Below are 24,495 nucleotides of genomic sequence, written 5' to 3' on the forward strand. Positions count from 1 at the left end.
CCCCCAAGCTTCCTGCCCACTAAGTGGCTCTGCCCAGCAGGACAGCGCCAAGCGGGAGAGGAGTCGGGCAGCCTCTCATCCTAACACAGGAGCCCCCGGGGCAGCCACTGTGTCCTGTTTCTCTCTGTCCCCAGGGCCCACTTGGCTCTTGGAGGTGTCTGTGGAGCTCAGACAGTTGGCAAAGCTACCCGCTCCATCCCTGCTTCTCACACGCTGGGGGCTCGCCTGCTTAGAGGCAGATCCTGGAGGACACAGGCTTTAGGACCTTGGCGTGAACAGGGGGTGTGTGGGGTCTGCGGAGAGATGTGTCTCAGCAGCACCGGCTTTGCTGCCTCAGCAAGTCACAGGAACCCCCCCCCCCCACCTTCGCCCATGAAATGCAAAGGAGGACGCCTGCCTTAGCAAGCTCGCCCAGGGGCGGGGACAGCACGCCCTCGGTGCTGCGAGAGGAGGTGCGCTCCTCTCCCCAGAGCCCTGGCCCCCCGGAAGCACTCAGGCAAGTCCTGGGGGCAGCATGGAGCTCTTGGCGGTGGGGATGGCCAAGAGCAGGACCTTCCTGAGGCGCTGGACGGGCGAGCTGGCTGAGCAACGGGGAAGGGCAGAGCAGGGGCCCAGGGCAGGGCCGGCTCACATCCCGGGTCGGCCACTCCCGGCTGTGCAACTTTGGGCCAGGCACCTTGAACCTGCCTGTCTCCTGCACTGGTTTTCCATGATCAAAAACAAACACAAGATGTGAAAATCTTTTACTAAGGAGAAAGTCTTTTATAAACAGTATTGTGACCAGAAGAATGCCAGCCCCACCCACCCAGGCTCCTGAAAGGGAGAATCAGAGGCTCCAACTGCCCCCAGGAGCACGGGGGCTCTCGGGGAGGCAGCGACTCCCGAACCCCCAGAGCAGGAGTGGCCACGTGGCCACCTGGGGTTCGGGGAGCTGCCGCGGGAAGGACATGGTGATGCCATTCCCAGCACCAACATCAATCTTCTTTTCCAGGGCTGTGTCTGGGGTGGACGCCGACCCTGACTTGGTCCACATGGAGGCCCAGGACCCCGGTGGAGGTGAGCCCAGCGGGGCGCAGGCGCCAGTTGTCCTGGAGTCCCCTCACCCCCAGAGCAGCTCGGGCATGCAGTGTTCAATTGTGCGTCCTCCGCGGCTTGCTCTGCACAGCCGACCTCATTGTGTTACAATGTGGCATAATTGTAATGTGCTTGTTTCCAGCCGGGGACATTGAAGTCAAAGGGCTCTGCTCCAGTGGAAAAGTCTATTAAGAGGGCGATTTGTTCTGCCCCTGAGCATCCACTGAGCGCTTCCCGCGCTTCAGCCCCACCCCGGCTTTCTGGGCACTGAGCGGGGCGAGGGAGGGACAGGGCCTGGGCACACTGACCTGGCCGGCCTCGTGCCGCAGAGAGCCCAGGTCCTGCACGCTGGGAAGACGGAAGGGACAGTGATGAGTGGAGGCGTCAGAGCCCGCTGCACAGGCCCTCTGTGGGGCCAGACCCCTGCCAGGCGTGGCCGTCCCACTAGAAGAGAAGTGCTGGCGTCAGCTCCCGCCCTGGCCAACCGCGGGATCCCGGGCAACTTGCCATGTCCTCAGCTGTTAAATGGGACTAATGGCAGTGAGTGCATGAACACACTCAGCGCCCAGCACAGGCGGCTGTTATACTTTCCATTTCGATAACCAGGAGGACAGAGCTCGGAGAGGGCCCCGGTTGGCCTGGGTCACAGGCCCCGGCCGGGTACACCCCATTCCCCGCTGCACCCCCCGAGGCCTTCACCCAACTCAGAACCCCCAGGCCTGGCAGGGGAATGTGGGGCGACTCCCGGGAGGGTCTTCATGCAGCAGTAGGGGTGGTCATTTCTAGTGATACCCCGGCCTCCCGCCAGCAGGAAGGACGGGCTCAAACCCTAAATGAGGGGCAGCCATTGTCACCAAGCAGCTCCCACAGCCACTCATGGCGAGGAGGGAGCCTCAGCCCCACAGCTGTGACCTCTGCGTGAGGGGCCCCAAGGCTGGCTTGCCCATGGGTGGGGCCTCCTGCAAAGCCTAGAGACCCCCGCCCCGGCCACCCCAGCCTGGGAGTCCCATCGGCATACAGTCTGGCCGAGCGTGGTGGCACAGTACTGGGGCCTGTTGTCCCTGCGTCTGGCCCTCTGCCCCTCTCCTCTGGCCATTCCCGGAGCTCACCTTGCACCTCTTGTCACCCCTGCTGGGAATGCTCCCCCATCTCCCCAACCCGGGTCCCTCCCATCGTCCTCGCCTGCCCTGCCAGCCCCTCCCCCGGGTCCCCCATCTCAGCTCTGCATGCTTCCCTGGGCCTAGGGCTCCTGTAGCGTCACCTCTGTGTCCCCCGTGGGGCTGCTGAACAAGTAAGCACCGAGCCAGGTGCCAGAGTCACTCCCTGGAGACCACTGTGCAAAATGTCACAAAATAACACGTGCCGTGGACAGACAGGCCCTTCTACGCTCACCACGCTGTGTGCTCGTGGCCGGTCGGCCTGCCTCTCTCCAGAGCAGCAGCTGGCACGGGCTCCACGTCCCTTCCCACCTCCGTGCCCAGTCACTCCATCCAGGCGCTCGTCGTGGCCACGTGGGAGGGTTTACACCACAGAATCGGCCCGTGCTGTGGGCCAGGGCTTGGCACCCAGTGCACAGCCTGTGTCTGTCTCGTTGGCACCAGGCCTTGGAACGGTGAGAGCCTGACCGCGGTGGGTGAGGGACCGAATGAGTGAGTGTGGGTGAGCAAGTGGGAGTCTGGCCCTGAGCGAGTGTCCCCGCCAGGTCTCCAGACAGGCAAGTCCCCTGCAGGAAATGTAGAATTCCAGCACGGAGGGCCACCAGCTATTTAAGTAGAACATGGGCGTGGCTCCAGAAGGCTTGGCAGTGTGAGGCCGTGGGCGATCCCAAGGCACCCCGGGGGTGCGCGTATCCCACCCCGCAGTGGAGGGACGGAGGCTGAGCCTCCCCCACTGTAAGCTGCAGAGGTTGGATTTGGGTGCACGTGTTCCTGGCCCCCAATCCCCTGCCTCTAACCACTCTCCACGCTGCCCAGCCACCCTGGGCTACGGTCAAGACTCACCCCAAAGGCGCTGTGGACTCAGTGTCCTTCCCTTGGCCCACTTTGGTCCCTGTGCTTAATTTCCTGTCCTGGCTCACAAGCTGGGAAGAAGAGCTTCCTCAAGGCTCGAGGGCTCCAGCCCCTCCGTGTCAACTTGCCCGAGCACCCGGGCCCTGGGGAAACAGAAGCACTTGGAGTAAACACAGCTGCTGTCTGGCGGCGCGTGCATTTGGTTTCGCTTAGCTATAAATATCTGGGAAAGGGCAGAAGCATTTGCTTAACGCTGGAAGGGAAGGAAGCACTTGAGTCCCACCCGTCTGCTCCCCTGCTCAGGTGTGGGGGACGGGGTGGGGGTGGAGGAGCTGGGGGTGTCGGGCACTGTGAGCTGCCCGCACTGACCCTCCCTGGGGATGTGGCACTCTCTGGTGCACCACCAGCCCCCAGGGGTCTGCAGGGCTGTCTCAGAGTGCACCTGGCCCAGGCGCCCCTCTCAGCAGCGGTGTCGTCAGGGGCCGGCCCTTTAAAATCCAAGCCCACACACAAAGCCCACAGTAATGGTGTTGGAACCGGTGTCTGAATGTTTGCTGTTCCTGCGCCGCGGGCTGGCGCTCCTGTCCTGCAGGTTCTCGGTACATCACCTGTCACATCCACAACTGCTCCGAGAAGACACTAACGGCCCTGTTCGCAGGCCCCATTGACCACGGCTCTCTGACCGTGCAGGACGATTACATCTTCTTTAAGGTAAAGTTGCTTCCGGGGCTTCTCGAAATTGGCGATAGGTGACGTGGTGGATGAGCACTCGGGGGAAACGGAATCACTGGGAAAGGAGGCGATAAAACGGCTGTTTTACTTTTGAGTGCGACTTAGCGGTCCCCAGTTCCCGACCAGGATGGTGGCTGCGGGCACTCCCGGAGGCCCCCACACACGCCAGCACCGAGGCTCAGGGACACTGCCAGCTCCCCCTCCCCCTCCCCTCTGCCCACCAGGGACCTCCCCACCACTAGGGGTCCCAGAACCTAAGTGCATTTGGCTCCATCTGGCTTCTTTGGTGACTTCGGAACTGATGCGGGCTGTTCCTGGTCACTGCCTTGGCCGCCAGGCACCAGTGTCCACACCCCAGTAACCAGGGCCTGCTGCCTGTGCCCCCCCCCCCCCCCGCCTCCAGGCCACAAGTGGCGCCACCCTCGACACCCATGTGGGCCGAGCTAATTCAGAAACTCCAGTAAACAGCTGGTCATACAGCTTCTTGATCACCTCCATGGATGAGGAGCTCACCCCTTCCAAAACAGCCTGGCCCTCTCCTGGACTGCTCAAGCCATTAGCTCATTCTGGTCCCACGACTGAGTCTGTTTCCTCTGACTCCCACCATCAGTCCCTGCTCTGCCCTCCAGGACCCTATGAGACAAGTCCAAAGTCTCCCACCGAGAAAGCCCCGTGAGGGCAGCTGCTGGGTGCCCGCTCCCCGGAAGGCCCGCCACACTCCCAGCCTCCTCCGTACCCCGTCTCAGCAACAGTCCCTCCCCCACGCCCCTCTCCACGCTTGGCATATGCCGAGTTAGGAGCCCACACAGGCAGGGGCATCCCAGCCTGCATTAGAGCCGGCCAGACCGAGGCTCCTACCAGCACCCGCCCTGCCCTCTAGCCCTGCCGTGTCCATGTCCTCTGCTGATGCCCAGCCCCCAGCGTCCCGTGCCCCTCGTGTCTGCACGTGCTGCTGCCTGTGCCCAGAGTGCCTGGGCACCTTTCCCCACTGTCCGATCCCCACTCCTTCTCCAAGACCCAATCACTCACCGCCCCCTCCAGGAAATCCTCCCTGACCTCTGCCTCCACTCTGGGGCCACTGGCTGCCTGCTCGGAGCGCCCTGGCCCAGGGCCTTCCCTGTCACGGCCCAGGCCCCACTGTGTCAATCTGTATGGTTTGCTCCTGTTGTTCCTGTGCCAGACACAGGCAAACCGAGGCTGGGCTCCAGGTCCACACTCACCGCCTGTTCTCCCAGCGTCTAGCGTTGTGTTTCTGCAAATACCTGCTGAGCACTGGAGCAAAGAGGGTGTCAGCTTTGCTGGTAACCACGTCCATGTTGAGCGGTTTCTAAACTTTACATGGTCTGGCCTGTGAGGGCCCCCAGCCTGAGAGCCCGGGAGTGCCCCTGTGCCGCGCAGGTGGCCCTTCCTCTGCAGCGAGGGGGACATGCACCCTGGGGAACCCGGCGTCTGGGTGGGGGGGGCGCGGTTAGAGGCCAGATGGTCCGGTGTGGCTGTGGGAGGGGACCCGGGGAGGCGGGAGGAAGCCGCTGGGCTCTGGGCGGTGCTGTCGGGAGGCGGGTCCTGCCCGGCACCTCAGTCAGTCTTATGGAGAAGGAGGGGCGTCTCGGGAAGGGGGTGGGGGGGGAGGGCTAAAGCCACCTTGCTTGTGTCAGCCAGGATGGGGCGTCTGGTCACCTGGGGGCTTGGGCAGCATTCACATCTGCTCTGTGTTCAGACATGGTTGTGCAGTGGTCTCGCTTCTGTCTCCCTCTGCCACGGTCACAGAGTGGCCTTGTCTGATGTGGGCGCTAGGTGACAGGTGACATTGTCTGCGTTGAACTGGAGAAGGCCCAGGCCCGGCTGCGAGCACCCTACGGCTCTAGCAAGAGCAAGGTCCAGTGCGCAGCGCACGCTGTGGCCGTCGGGCCGCCGGGCTCCCTCTGGGTTCCAGCCTGGTTTCTCAACAACTGCACAGGAAAGCTTCTCCCAACCCCCACCTGGGGCCCCCGCCCTCCTCCCCCTCCTCCCGCCCTGGTCCTCAGCAGCCCCGGGAGCCTGTGCTGAGATGGAGAAGCCTCACGCAGGAAGTGCGTCTGAGCACCACGGCCTGCGGAACTGCCCGGCAGCCTGCAGCCTCTTCTGTTCTGTGGCAACAAGTCCCTGTGGCCTCTGATTCTGAGACCCTCTGTGGTCCTGTCCTAAAGGGCATTTCTGTCTCTGGGAACAGATGCCTGGTGCTGGGGTGGCCCTGCTGTATCCATCTAAGAGCGGAGATACCCGCGGTGGCCCCATCCATGCTCCCGGCCACAGTGACAGCATGTCTCTCAAGCCCCTGCTCTGTGACTGATGTCCATAAATGGCCTTACTCACAGAATTTCATGTGTTTGCAGCGGGCCCATTTTACTGAAAAGAAAACTGAGGCTCAGAAAAACTAATTGCTCTGCCAGTGACACAGCCAGCCAGTGACGACATCTGGGGGTGGGGCCCTCCAGCCTCCTCTCCCCCTCACTGGCCAGGTCCCCTCCCTGAGGCCAGCGGCCCCCGGAGGTGTGCGGTGGGCACCCAGCTTCTCTCTGCGTGTCCTCGAATCTGCGCAGGCAGCACTCAGTCCCCTTCCAACAGGGACAGCAGGTGTCTGAAGTGTCCTTTGCCCACAGCCACGTCTTCAGTCTGCTCTGGCAGAAGGAGCACTGGCTCAGGAGTCAGCGGAGAATCCGGGCCCTCCACCACCCAGTGGGCGACCCGGGCAAGCCTGGAGCCCCGCCCGGCCTGGGCACAGCGCGGCCTGGGGAGGAGGCAGCCGCTGCTGTGCGAGGACCCGGCGGCTTAGGCCCCTCCTGAAGCCACTGACAGGCCGGGCAGGCCCCAGTGTCTGGCCCAGCAGACCTGTGCGCAGGTCCTGGAGTCGGGGTGCAGCGTGGCTCTCGGTCAGGCCCTTTGCTGAAGCCACCGGGCCTGGCCCAGGCTGCTCAGGGAGGGGTCTGGGTGCATGAGGGCGTATCTCAGACCCGGCCAGGGCTCTGACCCCGATGCGCCTCTGAGCCTCAGTCTGCTAATCCGGCACGACCTTCCCTTCCCACGAGGACGGCCCCTGGCCGCGGTCACTTCTGGGGAATGCCCTGCAGGGTCCCACAGATGGCGCTGCTGCCGGTAAACCTCCCGCCTTGCTCTTGCCGCTCGGTGCCCCCACTGGCCGGGCCACAGGCTTCCGGTGGGTCATTCTGTGAGAGGGACGGTGCAAAACACGTGAGCAGCTCACACGTTCAGGGCTTTTGTTGTGTTTAGGACATGCCGGCAGCTCAAGGCTGGCCTCGGGGACACTCGCCTGAACCCGCCCCTGGCGTGGGGCCCCCGCAGTGCCATCTCCAGGGACACAAACGTCTAGAGGGGCATGGAGGCTGGTCAGGCCTGGCGCTGCCTTCTCCCCCATCCCTGGAACTCTGAGAAGGGGCAGAGAATTCCCTCGGCCACTCCCTCGGGTTAAGCAGGCCTGTCTCCCGCTGCCGCAATAGTGGCTCTTCCTTCCGAGGGAACAGGGCGCTGCCTCCTCCAGGAAGTCCGCCAGCCTCCTCCACCCCAGGAGCTGTTTCTCTGAGCTCTCAGGACCCCAGTGTGTCCAGCATCACAGCGCTTCCCGTTCAGGGGGCACAGAGGGCCAGACCACCCCAAGACCTCACAGCCCCTGACTGCATGGACGGAATTGTCTAGAGAAGTCTTGTCCTCGTTGCGGTCACAATCAACAGCACGTGGTTGGCCATTGTAAGGCGCTGCTGTGTATTTGTTGGTGTGTAACAATAACCACATCCAACACCGTCATGATTCCCAGGGGACCGCCCCCCCACCCCCGCCGCCTGCGCGCCCCAGACGCTATCCCCACTGCTGCCTATCCGGTGGCCTCTGACACTGTCATCCCATTTTACAGGGGGAAACTGAGCTCGGAAAGCTTGCGTAACTCTCCAAGGCCACGTGGCTTACAGGGGCTGAGCTGGAATCTGAACCCAGGCAGTGTCTGTGCTCTGAAGCACGGCACCGTGCTGCCCTGCGCACACAAACATGGGACACACACGTGTGCACACACAGGACTCAGGCTCACACACGTGGAACACACACCCGCGCACGTTCCTATGGGATGCACACACGTGCGTGGGCCGCATGTGCACGTGATGCACACAGAGAACACGTGAGAGGCACACAGTCACACTCATGTACACCTAACACACACATGTAGTGACACAGCGGCTGCCGGAAACTGTCCTCTCCCCTTGGCTGCCCCGACTCCTTCCCTTGCCCTGTTCTCTTCTCCTCGTTGTCCAGAAAGCAGACGCCTCTCTTCTCCTGCCTCTTCTACTCTAATACCTAGGAGACAAGGTTTTCAAGCGCTGTGCCTCAGTTTCCTCTGTTCATTATGGGATCAAACGAGCTGCCCAGGGTAAAGCACCCCCACAATCCTCAGGGAGTGTTGCCTCTGGCTTTGCTTATCACGCCCAGTGGTTTCGTGGTCACCTTTTGTGACTTGAGCTTATCTTTGGCCTGTCTCCTCCTCTACTCAGTGACTCACCAAAGTACCCTTTTTAAAAGAAGATCTGGGAAACAGATCTTTCTGCATCTTATTCCGTAACTTGGATGCAGGGGAACAAGGAGCTGAGAGAGCCTGGGGAAAGAGGTTAGTTCTAACTCTAGGAAGTAGAGGAAGACTTCCCGGAGGAAGGGCTCTTAATATGGGGCTTTGAAGGATAAAGGAGTCTGTTTCAAGCAGAACAGGTGTAAGTAAAGGGGCATTTTCATCAGCTGAATAAAATGTGTAGTTTTTCATTCATGAGAATCTGACTTGTCAGGAAAGCAAGCCCCTTAAAAATGTGTTTCTTCCCTCCTGTTAGGCAACATCAACAAACCGGACCAAGTACTACGTCTCTTATCGTCGCAATGAATTTGTCCTGATGAAGCTGCCGAAGTATGCATTGCCAAAGGTGAGAGTGGCTGCCCGTTCTACCTGGCCCCGGGGCAAAGCCCGAGCTTGCAGGTGTGGCGGGGCTTGGTGGTCCCAGGTCAGAATGGATAAGACAAGTGTGGCCATGCTCCTCCAAAACTCTCCCCACACCCCCTCCATTCCAGCCAGCCCAGCCCCTTCCAGCCTCAGGGGTGCCCAGCCTCTACCTGTTTTAGGGCCTCTGCCAAGCTCTTCCCTCTGCCTGCTTTGTCTTTCCCCAGAACTCTTGCACATGTGACGTTTCAGGAGACATGTCACTCACTAGTGACTTTCCAGGCTGGTCTAGGCCTCAGTTTTCTGCCCTCATCTCACCCTTATTCCTGATGCCCAGGGCGCTGGGGACCCCTGCTCCTATGTTTGTCCCTGCTCTTGTCCGGCATTTCTAGGGGTGGGGACAATTTCTGTTTCATGCACCGCTGCACTCCAGCCACCTTGTAGGGTGCGTGGGACATAGTAGGTGCTCAATTAATGCTGCATCCTTCCCCTAGCCTGGGCAAGCAAACGAGGGGGATCTAGGGGCAGATCTGCCTCACCCTGCCCCTGGCCCTGCCTCAGAGCCTAGCTCCACCATCCCAGCCCTGCTCATAGGCCATTCCCGCTTCACAGAGGAGGTGATCAAGTTCAGAGAAGCTGAGGAGCCTGTTTAAGGCCACACAGCTAGTTAGACACCAAAGCAGGTCTCAAACCCAGGCCCAAGTGAGTCAACCCAGGTTCATGCCACAGTCCCCTCCAGGGGACGGTCAGAGGATGTGTGTTACAGACTGCTGCCCCGCATGCATAATTTAGCGGCACAGGCTGAGCCTCCCCTGCCTCCACACGGCTTTCCTGAGCACCAGATGTAAGCCAGACACTGTGCTGGGAGCTGATGTTGCGGCTGTGGGTCAGGCGCCCAGGTCCCGGCTCCTGCAGGGTTTCCAGACAGAGAACAGGTGGAAGATCAAGGAGACAGACACTTGTGCGAAACAACTGCAAGTTGGGATTGGCTGTGAAGGGAGCGAGACATAGAGTGACAGAGGACGTGTGTGCACGTGTGAGTGTGTGGCTGACTAAGGCTCCTGGAGGGGACATTGCATCTGAAGCCCAAAGGACATGAAGCGGCTCTGGGAAGAGCAAGGAAAAGTGGTTCCATGGAGGGCGGAGCACAAGCAAAGGCCCTGGGGCAGAGAGTGCGGGCAGAGGACAGGACACCACTGCCCTGGCCCTCCAAGCTGGGGACTGTAGATTGTGATAAAGTCCTTGGGCACATGAGCTTCTGCGCTGGGGAGCCAGAGACAGGAAAAGTCCAGGAGGCCTTCTTAAAACTTCTCTTTAAAAAAAGGAAAGGAAAAGAAAAAAATAGAAAGGAAAGGAAAGAAGGAAAGGAGCAAGCTTAGTAGACGACTCCAGGCTCGGCTGAGCAAACTGCAAGCTAATGGCTTCTGGCAAAGGTTCAGGCAAAGGCAGCTGGCATCCCTGGGGGGTGAGGGACTGTTTCAGATGTGAGAGGCTTTCCCTTGGCCCCTGGGGCAGTGGCCCTAGGGGCTGTGCCATCCGAAGCCTCCTGTGTCTTGGGCCCTCTGTCCCAGTGTTGCAGCGGGGGGTGCGTGGCTGGGGGTCGGGCCCACGCCAGGGGCTGTCTCCGCCCCCCTCTGGTCGTGGGCGTGGGAGTGGCTGGACCAGCGGTCAGGTTTTCTCCAAGGGTGCTCTGAGGAACACTGTCTCTGAGGCCACAAGTCCAGACCTCTGTGACTTTGAGCAATGGCCCCCGGACCTCGGCGTCCCCGTCTGCAGATGTGATGTCCCAGTGTGTGTTTCTCAAAGTCGTCGGTGAGATTTGCAGGAAGCACCGTGGCGTGTCCCCCACTGCCACTGCGAGCCCTCGGCAGAGTGCATTTCACACCGGCTTCCTTCTTCCCCCGTTTCTGTGGAAACTGGAGGTCATGGAAAAGACTCGTGAGGCTCTACTAAGAGGTACGGCCCAGTGTCATAAGGGGACGGCAGAAATGACAGACACAGCTTCACGTCATTCAGTCCCAAGGGAAGACCAGGAACCCGTCCAGAGCGGGTGGCATTTGTAGGGGCTCTCAGTGTCCTCGCTCAGGGGTCCGTGCCCAGGACGCAGTGAGGGCAGCCGAGGATGACGGGGGTCGGCTTGCTCCCGGAAGCGGTCCCGGCGCCCTGCAGGGCTCCCCCACGCTCTCGTCGCCCAGAGCTTCGCCGCTCAGGAGAGCAGCCCAACCTGGGTCCCCTCGCAGCTGGTTCTTAGAACTGGCTAATGGAATTTCCTAATCGGATTTTGTTGTTTTATGGTGACTTGTACCTCTTGCCTGTTTCCTACCCCCACGCCACCCCCAACTTTTTTCTGTTTCTTTTTTTCATTGCCTGAGTAGCATCATGAGAACAATAGAAATCGGATTGCAGGGGCCTCGCCCACAAACCTCCCTGCCTGTCCACGCTGTCCCTGTTTATGTCCCCCACCCCGACCCTGCAGTCTTCAGCCATATGCCAAAGTGACGTTCGTGTAGCCTAATCACAAGCAGGCGCCCCCTCTACAGCCTGCTTCCACAGGACGTTGCAGCCGGAGCCTTGTTCTAGAACGCCGACACCCACTTTACATGACGGCACAACTTTCAGTTGAGGAGACCGGACCCTGTTCAGCTAAGCCACACTCTTCTCATTTGGACATTTGGGCTCTTTCCATTTCTCATAATTACAAACAGTGCTGCAATGAATATATTTGTGCCTGCGGGTATTTCTTTTTAATTCTCTTAAGTTAAAGGCTAAGAAGGACTTTGGGACAACAGGTACAAGTATTTGTGTAGCTTAGTCGCTTTCTAAAACACTTCCACTCTGACACCAGCAAAGTTAGAGTAGATCAGTTTCAACATAGCATTGCCAAATTTTGTGTTATATCATTTTTTCTATCTTCCTTCTATGTTAAAGGATACAAATGATACCCTTCTGGTGTTTTAATTTACCTATCTGTGAAAACCATAAAGGTTAAATAGTTTTTCTTATATTTGCCAATATTCTTTGTTTGAATTGTTTACTTGTAATGATTTTATTTAAAAAAAATACTCAAGTTCCCTAAGCGAGAGGAAAAAAAATAAGCCAAGGCTATAAACACACAAAAGAGAAGAAAATGCAAATAAATATCAATTATATAAAAAACATTCATAAAAAGGGGTAAATGCGGCCGGGCGCGGTGGCTCATGCCTGTAATCCTAGCACTCTGGGAGGCCGAGGTGGGCGGATCGTTTGAGCTCAGGAGTTCGAGACCAGCCTGAGCAAGAGTGAGACCCCATCTCTACTAAAAATAGAAAGAAATTATATGGACAGCTAAAAATATATATAGAAAAAATTAGCCGGGCATGGTGGTGCATGCCTGTAGTCCCAGCTACTCGGGAGGCTGAGACAGGAGGATCGCTTGAGCCCAGGAGTTTGAGGTTGCTGTGAGCTAGGCTGACGCCACGGCACTCACTCTAGCCTGGGCAACAGAGTGAGACTCTGTCTCAAAAAAAAAAAAAAAAAAAAAAAAAAAAAGGGTAAATGCAAATTTACTTTAAAGTAAAATATTCCTGTATTTGGAATAACCTATTTAAAGTAAATTAATATTCACAGACCACAAGAATAAAGGAGGAAGTGACATCAGGGACGATGGCAGAGGAGACAGCGCCAGGACCCCGTCTCCCTGCCTAGACAGCAATTGCACTGGCAGAATCTGTCCCATGTGGTTACTTTGGAATCTGAAGTCTGTTCGAAGGCTTGTAGTTTCCAAGTGAAGGCCTGGATGGTATATCAAGGCAAATTTTGACATCACAGCTTCTGTGGCTATGAGTTTTTTTTTTTTAAAAAAAGGTTAATATTGAGAATTTCAGCTCTTAGCCTGGTGAAGGCCACCATGCCCGCCCCTAACCCTGTGGCCGGCGAATGTGCCTGTGTCCCTGGAGCGGCCTGCGCACAGCTTGCAGGAGCCAGAGTGGGCAGTGAGGACCTTGTCCTCCCAATCCCAGGGTCTACGCTGTGATTGCTGACCGCTTCTGACCCGACTGCGCAGGTGCAGACACACAGATGGGCACCATTGTCGCCACCACCACTAGCTGAAGTGGCTTCCAGGGGATTTAAAGGGCTAGAGCCTATTTTTCCCCCTTTTAGTTTCCCCTTTGGGGAGCCAGACCTTGAAGGACTAGTGTGTTCAAAGCAACCACATATATGGGGGATTTAGACAGCCACCATGCACACCCAAGGAAAAGCGCAACTCAGAAAAGGCCTCAGACCTACGTTTACATGTAAGGCGATCCTTGGTACAGAGACTGCCTACAGCAATCAAAAATAAAAACACAAGATGGCAAGCCCTGCAGAAAGGGAACAATCTGAGTACCAGAGTTACCATATTATTAGATTAGACATTATATTCAAATGTCCAGTTTTTGACATAAAATATGTTATGAGGCACACAAACATGCGTTCCAAGGAAAAAATCAACAGAAACCTCTGAGAAAGACCAGACGGCAGACCCACTAGACAAAGACTTTAATACGGGTGGTCAAGGCACTACGAGAAACACAGACCAAACAAGAAAATGATGCATGGACAAAATGGAAATAGCAATAAAGAGATAGGAAACATAAAAATGAACCAAAAAGAAATTCTAGAGCTAAAGAGAATAGTTGAGAATTATTTGAATTCACCTGAGGGATTCAAAAGCAGATTTGAAAAGCAGAAGAAAGAATCAGGGAATCAATTTCAGGCAACTGAAATTATCAAGTCTAAGGCACAGAGAGAAAAAAGATTAACGAAAGTGAATGCCATCTAAGGGACCCTTGGACACCATCCGGCAGACCAACACGTGCATTGTGGGGATTGCAGAAGGAAAAGAAGAGAGATGGGGCAGAGAGATCATTTGAAGAAATAATGGCCAAAAACTTACCAAAATTGATGAAAGACGTGAATATAAATATCTAAAAAGCTCACCAAACCCCAAGAAGGATAAACACAGGGAGACCTACACCAAGACACGTAATCAACCTGTCAAAAGACAGAGACAAAGAGAGAACCTCGAAATGCCTTGTCACGTACAAGCAATGCTCAGTAAGACGGCCAGCAGGTCGCTCACTGGGAGCCCGGAGGCAGCAGGCCGTGAGCTGACAAGTGCAAAGCGCTGAAAGAATTTGATGAAGGTGTTCCATGAATTTTATATAAACGTCTATGGCGAAATTTCCCCAATCATGTCCAGTACAAATGCTTTTAAACTTTTCCAAAATTACTCCTTTCAAATGCATTCGCTATAACTAATAGAATAATACGTATATATGCCATTATAATACAGTGTAATATTATAAGGTATAATACCATTTCCAGCTGCCTCTTCATTCTTCCTTGCCTGACTGCCTCACTTCCTGGAGGAAACTCTCAATATCCATTCTGCCCTTCATCCTAGTTTAACCAACACCGAACTTGAGCCAGTACCTTGCTTCCCAGCTGCAAGACTGCATTTCCCAGCTTCCCTTGCAGCCGCATGTGGTCATGCTTCTAGAATCTGGCCGATGCAATGCTAGCAGAACTGTCCTGTGTGACTTCTCAGAGCCCTCTGTCAAAGGTCAGCCTTTCTTCCCCTCCTCCCCGCTGCCTCGCGTGTCAGTGTGACAGCCGGAGCTCCAGCACTCACCTTGGACCATGAGGACAAGAGCCACATCGGGACAGGGACAGGGAGTGGTGACTGGGAAGAAAGGAGCCTCTGTCCCTGGTGACTCTGTGGCACTTCCAAGCTGGACTGTCTACTTTCAGACTTCCTTTACGTAGGAGACAAATGAGCTTCTAGCTTGTCTCAGTTGCCTTTTTTTTTTTTTTTTTTTTGCCTGTTTCTGCTACTTATAAGCAAACTTAATTCCACTTGATAACAAACATTGGGAACCTTGGTGTTTCCTTCCACGTATTTCTCCAGGTGAGAACCAGGCCACACAACGATGTACAATCACATAGCCATATATGTGAATGTTTCTCATGTCCTTTGTTTAAAAATGATGTCAACAAATGTCTCTGTTTCTGTCTTTTCCCAAAAAATAAAATAAAATAAATGCAACATTTAGCAAAAATTGCCTATCATTTATAACTCTGTGATAGCAGATATTTTTACAAGGCCATTCTCAATATTGGCACATGTAAAGTGAAATGAGCGCCCTCTAACCCCGCTGGGGGGGAAGGAACTAATGAAAACTTTCGGAACAGCAATTTAACAAGTAACATGAGTTTTAAAAATGTCCCCAGTCTCCATGGCAGCGATTTCCCTTCTTGGGGACTTACAATAAGGAAATAACCAGAGAGGCAGAGATCTGCATCTAGGAATGTTCACGATTGTCTTGCAATAATGTCGAAAACACTAAGGATCTACCAGTTGGGAAATGGTTCAATAAAATCTAATCTATCCACAAAATGGAATATCATGCAGTCATTAAAAGCGGTGTTTATAGATAATTTTAACAGCAGAGGAAACTGCTCCCCATATAATGAGAAAGAGCAAGCTATAAAATATACATGAAAAATACATGAATCACACTTGGGAAAAAGCCCAAACATAAACATTTTCAAATACTAATATTAGGTCTCTCCAATCCACAGAATGGGAGAAAATATTTGCAAACTACCCATCTGACAAGGGATTAATAATTAGAACACATAAGGAGCTCCAAAAACTCAATAGGAAAAAATATAATAATCTGATTTTTAAAATGGGCAAAGCATGTGCCTGTAGTCCCAGCTACTCAGGAGGCTGAAGCAGGAGGATCGCTTGAGCCCGGGAGTTTGAGGTTGCTGTGAGCTGTAATGACACCACTGTACTCTACTTGGGGTAACAGAGTGAGACTCTGTCTCAAAAAATAAATCAATTAATTAAAGCAAAGTAAAATGGGCAAAGGATCTGAATACACATTTCTCAAAAGAAGACATAAAAATGGCCAACAAGTATGTGAAAAAATGCTCAACATCATTAATCATCAGAGAAACGCAAATCAGAACTATAATGAGATTTCATCCCACCCCAGTTAAAATGGCTTTTATCAAAAAGGCAATTAACAAATGCTGGTGAGGATGTGGAGAAAGGGGAACCTTCGTACACTGTTGGGAATGTAAAATAGCGAAACCACTATGGAGAATGGTATGGGGTTTCCTCAAAAGAACTAAAAATAGAACTACCCTATGACCCAGCAATCCCACTCTGGGTAGACAGCCAAAAGAAGGCAGTTCAATATATCGAAAAGGTCTCTCCACTCCCATGTTGCCTGCAGCACTGTTCACAATAGCCAAGGTATGGAATCAACCTAAGTGTCCACCAATGGATGAATGGATAAAGAAATTGTGGTACACATGCACAATGGAATATTATTTAGCCACAAAAAGACTGAAATCTTGCCATTTGCAACAACATGGATGGAACTGGAGAACATTATGTTAAGTAAAATAAGCCAAGCACAGAAACACAAATCTTGCACGTTCTCACTCACATATGGGAGCTAAATATTAAAACAATTGAGCTCATGGAGACAGAGAAGGAGGGTTACCAGAGGCTGGGAAGGGTAGCGGGGAGGGAGGGGTAAAGTGGGGATGGATCAATGGGTGCAAAAATACAGTAGATAGAATGAGCAATATTTGATAGCACAACAAAGTGACTACAATCAACAATTAGTTAGGGTATACTTTAAAATAACTAAAGGAATGGAACTGGAATGTTCCTAACACAAAGAAATGATAAATACCTGAGGTGGTGGATACCACAATTACCCTGATTTGATTAATTCCCATTGTGTGCCTGTATCAAAACGTCACATGTACTCTATAAATATATATGACTGCTATGTACCCATAGCAATTAAAAATAAAGATTAAAAAAATAATCTCTCTAGGGTGGCAGTGCAAGTAGCTTTGAGACACTTTCACGGTTTCCTTTGTCTCCCAGATTGTAAAAAACACTTACCCAGTGCATTTACAGTCCAGAGGAGGCAAAGTCTGAACTGAAGAATTAACGCAGCCACTGTGAATACTGAACCCTGGCTGTGCAGTTGAAGCCACGGCACGCCCTGAGCCCGAAGCGCCCGTGATCTCACCGGCCCCCCAGTCACCCCCACAGGGCAATCTGACTGCAGGGGCCAATCCTCTGCCACGGCGTGGACCAGTGGTCAGGCCTCCCCGGTGGGGCAGAGAATGACCAGTAAACGGGGGCAGGGTGCCAAGGCGGGGAGAAAAGAGCAGCAACCAGCCTGCCACCTGCAGGCACCTCACACGCGTCACCCTGTGGTCCCACTGCATAGATGGGACCCGCCAGGCCCTGGGCCTGCCCTGTGCTCCTGCCCTGGTTATGCATGTCTTGGTTCCGGTTGTTTCTGTGTGTTAGATTCATGTCCCGAGACACAGGCCCCAGTTTGTGTGGCTATGGGGTCCTCCCTGTCTGTGGGGGGCACGGTAGGTGCTTCCCAACATGGCACCCCTCTTCTGCAGAGCCCTTTGTGGTTGCGCGGTGCAGGGGACCGGCAGGCGGTGAGGGGCGGGGTGCAGCCTCACGCTCAGGAGTCCAGCCTGGCCCCGAGCGACCTGCCAGACCTGCCCCAACTGAAGACCGCGCTCCAGCAGCAGAGTAGGGACTCGGTCTGTCACCACGCAGAAAAACAGTGACCTCCCTGCGCCCTCCCCTCAGACGAGAAAAGGTAGAGTGAGGCGCATCCTCAGGCTGCCCCAGCCACATGCCGGCCTGGCCTCTCCTCCGCCATCCATCCTCAGCGCCTGAGTCTTGGCAGCTGTGTTGCCAGCAGGCAGTAAAAGTTTCCAAGCGAGAGCGGCCGAGTAATAGCGGCTGTGAGATAAAGGCTCGTGATGGCTTCAGAATGGGCTGTGCGATGCCTCTTCTCGTGCCTCCCACGCGGGAGAAAAGAAAAGCAAGAAACCAAAGTTATCCCCGATTTTCTCTTGTATTTGATTGAGTTTTGTTTTTTTCTGAATTAAAAAATCTGGAACTGGGATTGGGTTTGGTGGTTGACACCTGTAGTCCCCGCAATTTGGGATCACTTGAGGCTAGGAGTTCGAGACCAGCCTGGGCAATACAGTGAGACCCTGTCTCTACAAAAACTAAAAAATTAGCTGAGTGTGGTGGTGCACACCTGTAGTCCCAGCTACTCAGGAGGCTGAAGCAGGAGGATCACTTGAGCCCAGGAGTTTGAGGCTGCAGTGAGCTATGATGATGCCACTGCACTCCAGCCTGGGTGACAGAGTGAGACCCTATCTGAAAAAAAAAAAAAAAAAAAAAAGAACAAAACCCACAATCTGGACCTGAACCTGAGACCACTGTGCTGAGCCCACTCTGGAGCCACCTGAGCCACCTGCTCCCAGAAGCAGGAACCGAGGCTGGGGCCTTCGCCGTGGCTTCCCCTTCCCCAGCACTTTCCCTCCCAGGCTCAGCTGGGGAAGCCTCCCTGACCACGCCGCAGGGTCCTTGTCGGGCTCCTTCTCTGCCTTCCGCACCAGACTGTGTGCCCGCGGGCCCGGTGCCGGCTTGGGGCTGTCACAGGGGCTGTGGGTGGGTGGCGACTCGTGGGTCAGTGTGATAGCTACAGCCCAGGACCTGAGCCGAGTGGACTCCCAGGCTCCCCTGCCTGCCATGTTGAAAAGGGTGGGGACAACATCTGGTTTTCCACTGTATCCCAGTGCCTAGAAAGTGCCTGGCACATAGTAGGTGCTTAACAAATATGCAGTGAGTGAATGAAGGAGTGGAGGACTCACTGATCCTCTAGATGGCAGGGGGCAGGCAGCCAGCCTTCGCCCCGAGTCACTCTGACCATCTGGGGGCTGCATGGAGGTAGGATACCTCCTCCCCGCTGCTGGACGGGGGACAGACTGCCTGGCGTGGGACGAGGAAGAGGAGGTGTCCCTGGTCACCCTCCCACACCAGGCACGGAGGGTCCTAGTGTCACCCCTATCTTAGAGGTGTGCAAATGGGGGCCCAGGAGGTAGTGGGACTTGTCCACAGCCACAGAGCCCAGAGCGGCCGAGCCCAGACGCAGCTCCAGGTCAGCCTGACGCTGCCGCCGGCTCCCCCTTCCTCCCGCCGCCACCCTCAGCCCATCTCTGACCCTATGCCCCGCCCCGTGTCCCCCCAGGACCTGCAGATCATCAGCACGGACGAGAACCAGGTGTTCGTGGCGGTGCAGGAGTGGTACCAGGCAGACACCTACAACCTGTACCAGTCGGACCCGCGCGGCGTGCACTACGCGCTGGCGCTGCGGGACGTGCGCAGCTCGCGGCAGGCCGAGGAGAGCGTGGTCATCGACATCCTCGAGGTGGGCCCGCGGGTGTGGTTGTGGGGCCAGGCCTGCCCGCCCACACCCCTCCACCCCCTCTCTCCCCCGTCTCCCCGCGTGCTCTGTCTCTGGGGTCTGCAAACATATTTCAGGCTCTGCAGGCCAAGAGGAAGTTCCGCAGGGACTTTGCGGTGAGAGAGAGCTTGCTCCGACCCAGGGCCCCGGCCGGGGGGAGCCGGTGCACTGCACCATCTCACTTCTCGGATTCCACCGACGTCCCTCAGACACCCGGCAGCCCCACCCAGACCAGGCCACTCACAGGCCATGTCCTTGGTTCTTACTGACACCATAGCCAGGGAGGGGGACCCCTCAGCCCACTTAAAAGTCAGGAAACTGAGGCTGCCCAGACAGACCCAGACATAAGCACGAAACCCAGGACTAGTCCAGGTCTGTCTGCTTCAAGGTGGGCCCCTCCTCTGGGGACCCTCTCCCCTCCACCCCCAAGTTCCTCCTGCGTGCCCCGCCCGTGGGAAGCCCTGGTGGGGGGACCACACTCCTGTGCCATTAGGCCGCAGGTAGGTGACACGTGCTGGGTAGGGGTGAGCTGAGTTCCTTGCTGGCACATGGTGGCCTCTTGTCCCTGCCAGGGCAGGGGAGTGTGTCACATGGGTGGCCAGTGGAGCCTTGGGCAGACATTCTCATTTATGGGCTTGTGAGTAGTGGGCCCCTCCCAGACGGAGCCAGCATGGTGGCTTCAGCATTCATCTCTCCCCTGTCGTCAGCAGCGGGAGCAACTGTCCCCAGGAACGTAATGGATGGAATCATTGTTCACAGTGAGAACCCATCTCTCAGTGCTGCTCCCCAGCAGTTGCTGCTCGCTGAAAGCCACCCTGCAGGGGGCCCTTCTCCGGCCTGAGGCGGGGACCCCTGTCCCCCAAAGGCTCTGTCCTGCAGAGCCTCCGAGCAGGACGTGCAGGTCACAGACCTGGCTCTGGAGGTGCTGTCCTGGCTGCTGCATGACGCAGCCCTGCTGGGAGGCGGAGGAGAGACGCCAAGGCCGGGGGAGCTCAGGCAGGGCCAGGTCCCCTGGGCTGTTCGGGCCACGGCGTCTGTGATGCATGTGCCACGTGCCACGGCCTGGGCCCCGCCCTCGGGACACAGGCAGGGATGCCACGTCCAGCCCTCGTGGAGCAGGAAGACTGGCTCCCAGGCACCTGGGGACACCATATAGGGGCGACTGGCCAGCCCGGGACAGCAGTCAGGGAGTGCTTCCTGGAGAGGGCGGTGCAAAGACTGAGCTGAGGCCACACAAAAGCCAGCCAGGGGAGGAAGCAGCGAGCAGCACAAATCCGTGCGCCAAGCCCACGAGGGAAGAGGAATGAGGAACAGAAAGAGAGTGATGATGGCCAGGTCCAAAGGCAGCACTAGCTGGGGGCCCTCACAAGTGACGTCACTTTCCTGAGATCCATCAAACAGGGATCAGGCCGGTGGATACAGGCCCAACTCTGGAGCCTGACTGCCTGGGTTCACGTCCATGTTCTGGTATTTGTTTGCTGTGTGGCCTTAGGCAGGTTACCTAACTTCCCTGTGCTTCCCCATGTGAAACAGGGACGGTAGTAGTACCTTCCTCCCAGGGTGGCTGTGAGGATTCAAAGACATCAGTCCTATTAGACGGGGAGAGCAGCACAACTTTGTGTCCCCAGCACTTGCCTCTTCTGGGGACTAGGTGTAACACGGGGAGGGCCTGGTGTGGCCCCTGGCACCTGAGGTCTGCTGCGTGTGGCTGGTGCTGATACTGTCATGGTTACTGTGCGCCCAGTAGCACATCCGGCAAAAACATTTGTTCCAGATGTCACTGGCAAGTACTGCCCCGGAAGGCCAGCACTTTAGGTCTGTCCCTCTGCAGGGCACACCCGGCTTCAAGGCAAGACAGCAAACCTTTCTCGGGCTCCTCTCCGTGCTGGAGCTTGGATTAGAAGTGGGGACTCAGGGGACACAGTCCCGACCCCTGCCTCTAAGGATCCCTGGTCACAGTTGGGAGACAGGCATTGTCATGGGCTGAATGGTGGCCCCCCAAAAGGCCTGCCCACGTCCTCGTACCCGGACCCTGCCATGGAACCTTATTGGAAAAGGGACCTTTGCAGCATAATTAAGTGAAAGGCTCGAGCTGAAATCACCCTGAATCATCCTGGGGGGCTGAGTCCAACCGTCACGTCTGCACAAGAGGCAGAGGAGGAGCCACAGATGCAGAAAAGGAGGCAGAGGTGCGGCCACAAGCCAAGGAAGGCCAGGAGCCACCGGGCGCCGGGAGAGGCAGGAGGGGCCCTCCCCCAGAGCCTGCAGAGGGAGCACGGCTCTGCGACGCCTTGGTTTTGGACTCCAGCCTCCAAGAGAATAATTTCTGCTGTTTTAAGCCACACAATTTGTGATAAACTTTTATAGCAGCCACAGAAAATAAATACAGCCACGGAGCGGCAGTTACACAAAGCCACGTCGATACCCAGAGCTGATGCTCAGCCAGCCAGACCCCCGCCCCCTCCCACCCCGGGGCCTTGGCCGGTAACTGCTGGTCTGCCCGGGACAGGAGGGATCCACTTTATTTATTGTCGAGTGTTTTCATGGGGACACAGCTGAGATATAAAATAGCAATCACCAAATAAAACCAGCCGTCACGGGGCACATCAGCATTCCACTGCCCCTGGGAAGGCTGCTCGACCAAGCTGGGTGGGGAAGAAGCCCCCAGGCGATGTCCCTGGGTGCCCTTCTCCTGCCTGCCTTGCTGGGGCTTTGGGCGCTGGTGAGACACAGCCTTTCAGAGCGTCCCCTGCCGGTGTGGGCTTCCGCTATCTCCAGACACGGCCACTCGGTGGGTTTGTGGCTGGCCCAAAGTCCTGCACGGAGGGACCCACCCAACGGTCTATAGCCAACAAGCACACACACACACACATACACACTCACACAAAACACACACACACACACAAGCACACACGCTCACACTCGCTCACACACACACAAGCACACACGCTCACACTCACACACTCTCACACTCATACACACTTGTCCTGTATACACACATGCTCACACTCACACACGCATGCTCTCTCACACACACACATGCTCACACACTCACACATACGCACACACTCTGCCCTATCCCGGCCATGGCAGCTCTGGTCCCGCAGAGGGAGCAGCGTCTGGGGAGTGAGTTCAGCCCTGAGCAATGAAGGCAAAGCAGACCCTGCCCAGGGCATGCTGGGGTCAGCATGGCCCTCCCGTCCTCAGTACAGCTGAGGGGGTCCCTGAGGAAAGCCCAGGGCCGGGGGTGCAGTAGAAACAGCAGTGTGGGGGATTCTGAGCTCTGAGCCAGGAGCTCTGGGGGGGACGGTGACTCTGGTGCATGACTCACCATCTGCGGTTTGGTGTTGGGACCTGGGAGGACAGCTCAGGGTCCTGAATATCACTCAGGCCTTGAAGCCAGGCAGAACTAGCTTGCTGTGGCAGCTGGGACAGAGTCTTGGGTCCCCGGCCCCTCCGAGCCTCACTCACCTACAGAATGTGCCTCAGCTGCAAGGCCGTTGTGAGGGCGAAATGCGGCCATGTGCAGAGCGCTCAGCACGGGGCGGGAGCTCGGCGACACTCAGGCACGAGAGCTCCAGGGTCGGGCTACAATCCTTCTTGCGTTTTTGTCCCAGGTCAGAGGGGTGAAAGGAGTCTTTCTGGCAAACCAAAAAATTGATGGGAAGGTGATGACGCTTATAACCTACAACAAGGGCCGAGACTGGGATTACCTGCGACCACCCAGCATGGACATGAACGGAAAACCCACCCACTGTAAGCCTGTAAGTACCTCTGCTCACACCACGCACCTCCCGGGGGGTGGACGCAAGACGTTACCGCAGGAATCCAGAAGGTCAGGGGCAGTGATGTCTGAGAAGGACCATCAGAGACACATGAACCGCCTGCTGCTGCTGGGTGTGGTGCAGAGGGTGGAGTGTAACTCCTTGTTTTCAGAGAGTTAACTACAAGTCAGGGAGAGAAGTGTATCAGTTCACTTTTACAAAATTTCTGGGTGACAAACCACCCCCAACACAACTACTCCAGATCTGAGGGTGCTCAGTTGGGCGGCTCTGCTGTTCTTGGCTGGGTTCATCCGGGTGGTTCTACTGATCCTGGCTGGGCTTGCCCACGTGTCGGAGAGTTAACTGCTCTAGACTGGTCTCAGCTCTGTGCATCTTGCCTCCTCCTCCTGGGACCAGCCCAGTTCTCATGGTGGTAGCAGAGGCACAAGGGGGTGAATAGAAACCGGCAAGCATGTTCCAAGCCTCCTTGTGTTATATCTGGTAGATCTTATTAGCCAACATCAAGGACCCGGGAAGTACACTCTGCCCATGGAGGTAAGGAGTAGGGAGTGGATATTTGTTTCTAATCTGCCCCCAAAGGCAATGTACCATCATAGTGAGTGGCAGAACTGGGCCAAAGCCCAAGTGTCATGAGCGCCAAAGCTGGTCCCACTATGCCAGGGCTGCCTTTCTACATGAAGACAGGTGTAGACTGCCCGAGTCCCTTGGCCACCTAGAGAGGGGAGGGGGAAGGGATTTCCCAAAGTGGTGGGGACTGCCCCGAGCTCTTGCATGGCTACCAGGGACCCAGGTGGCACACAGGCTCATGCTGGTGAGAATAGAAGGTGGCTCTCTAAGGGGACCTGGCTTAGTGAGCACTCAGTGACCAGCAGAGGCAAGGCAGGAAAGGGCTGAGTGGGCTGTGGGAGCCTGGCCAGGCTTCTCACTCCCTTTCCCCCACCCCCTTGACCTTGGACATGGCCTTTCCAGGGCCTCTCTCCTTGCATACCACAGGGAACTCGCCACCACAAGCATCCTGGATCATTCCCAGGCATTGGGCCACTCAGGGTGGGGAAAGAGTCCAGAATTGGAATACACAGAGCTACAGTCTCAGCTTCCCCATTGACTGTGTGATCTTGGCCAAGTCAACCAATGCCTTTGAGCCTCTGATGAAAAGTGGGGGAAGAAGATAAAAATCCCTGTGACATTGTACTGAGCATGAAATGAAATACTACAGGGACCTACCTATCCCTGGCACAGAGATATCAGGCCCTTGCCCTTTTCCTCATCCAGCAAACTCCTACTGATACCTGAATACCCTACCCACATGTCCCCTCCACTGAGAAGACTTCACTGGGCATACTTGCTTCTCTGTTTCCCACTGTCAACTGTAAGCCCCTCAAAGGCAGGACTGCACACTGGGGACCCCTGAATCCATCCATCATTCTGCCTCAGTTTCCTCATGTGTGTAATGGAAAGAATAGCAGTGCCTATTTTACAGGGTTATTCATTCAACAAATGCACAAGAGCACCTGCTGCCCGCCAGGCGCTCTTCGGGGTGTTCAGATACACCAGTCAACAAAACAGAAAGCACTCCCTGCCTTGCTGGG

The 24,495-nt window shown here is 55.8% G+C and overlaps 1 protein-coding gene across 1 annotated transcript in view; it reads left to right on the forward strand.

The window, feature by feature from the left end:
* SORCS2 (sortilin related VPS10 domain containing receptor 2) overlaps positions 1-24,495 on the forward strand; it is a 467,883-nt gene that overhangs the window by 393,254 nt on the left and 50,134 nt on the right. Inside the window, exons 6-10 of the mRNA XM_069495848.1 lie at positions 992-1,056; positions 3,676-3,794; positions 8,675-8,764; positions 18,906-19,085; positions 22,739-22,885. Of these exons, the coding sequence (XP_069351949.1) occupies positions 992-1,056; positions 3,676-3,794; positions 8,675-8,764; positions 18,906-19,085; positions 22,739-22,885 (601 nt within the window). The remainder of the gene's footprint in view (positions 1-991; positions 1,057-3,675; positions 3,795-8,674; positions 8,765-18,905; positions 19,086-22,738; positions 22,886-24,495) is intronic.

The sequence above is a fragment of the Eulemur rufifrons genome, chromosome 20, assembly GCF_041146395.1.
Source record: "Eulemur rufifrons isolate Redbay chromosome 20, OSU_ERuf_1, whole genome shotgun sequence".
Classification (NCBI taxonomy): Eukaryota; Metazoa; Chordata; class Mammalia; order Primates; family Lemuridae; genus Eulemur; species Eulemur rufifrons.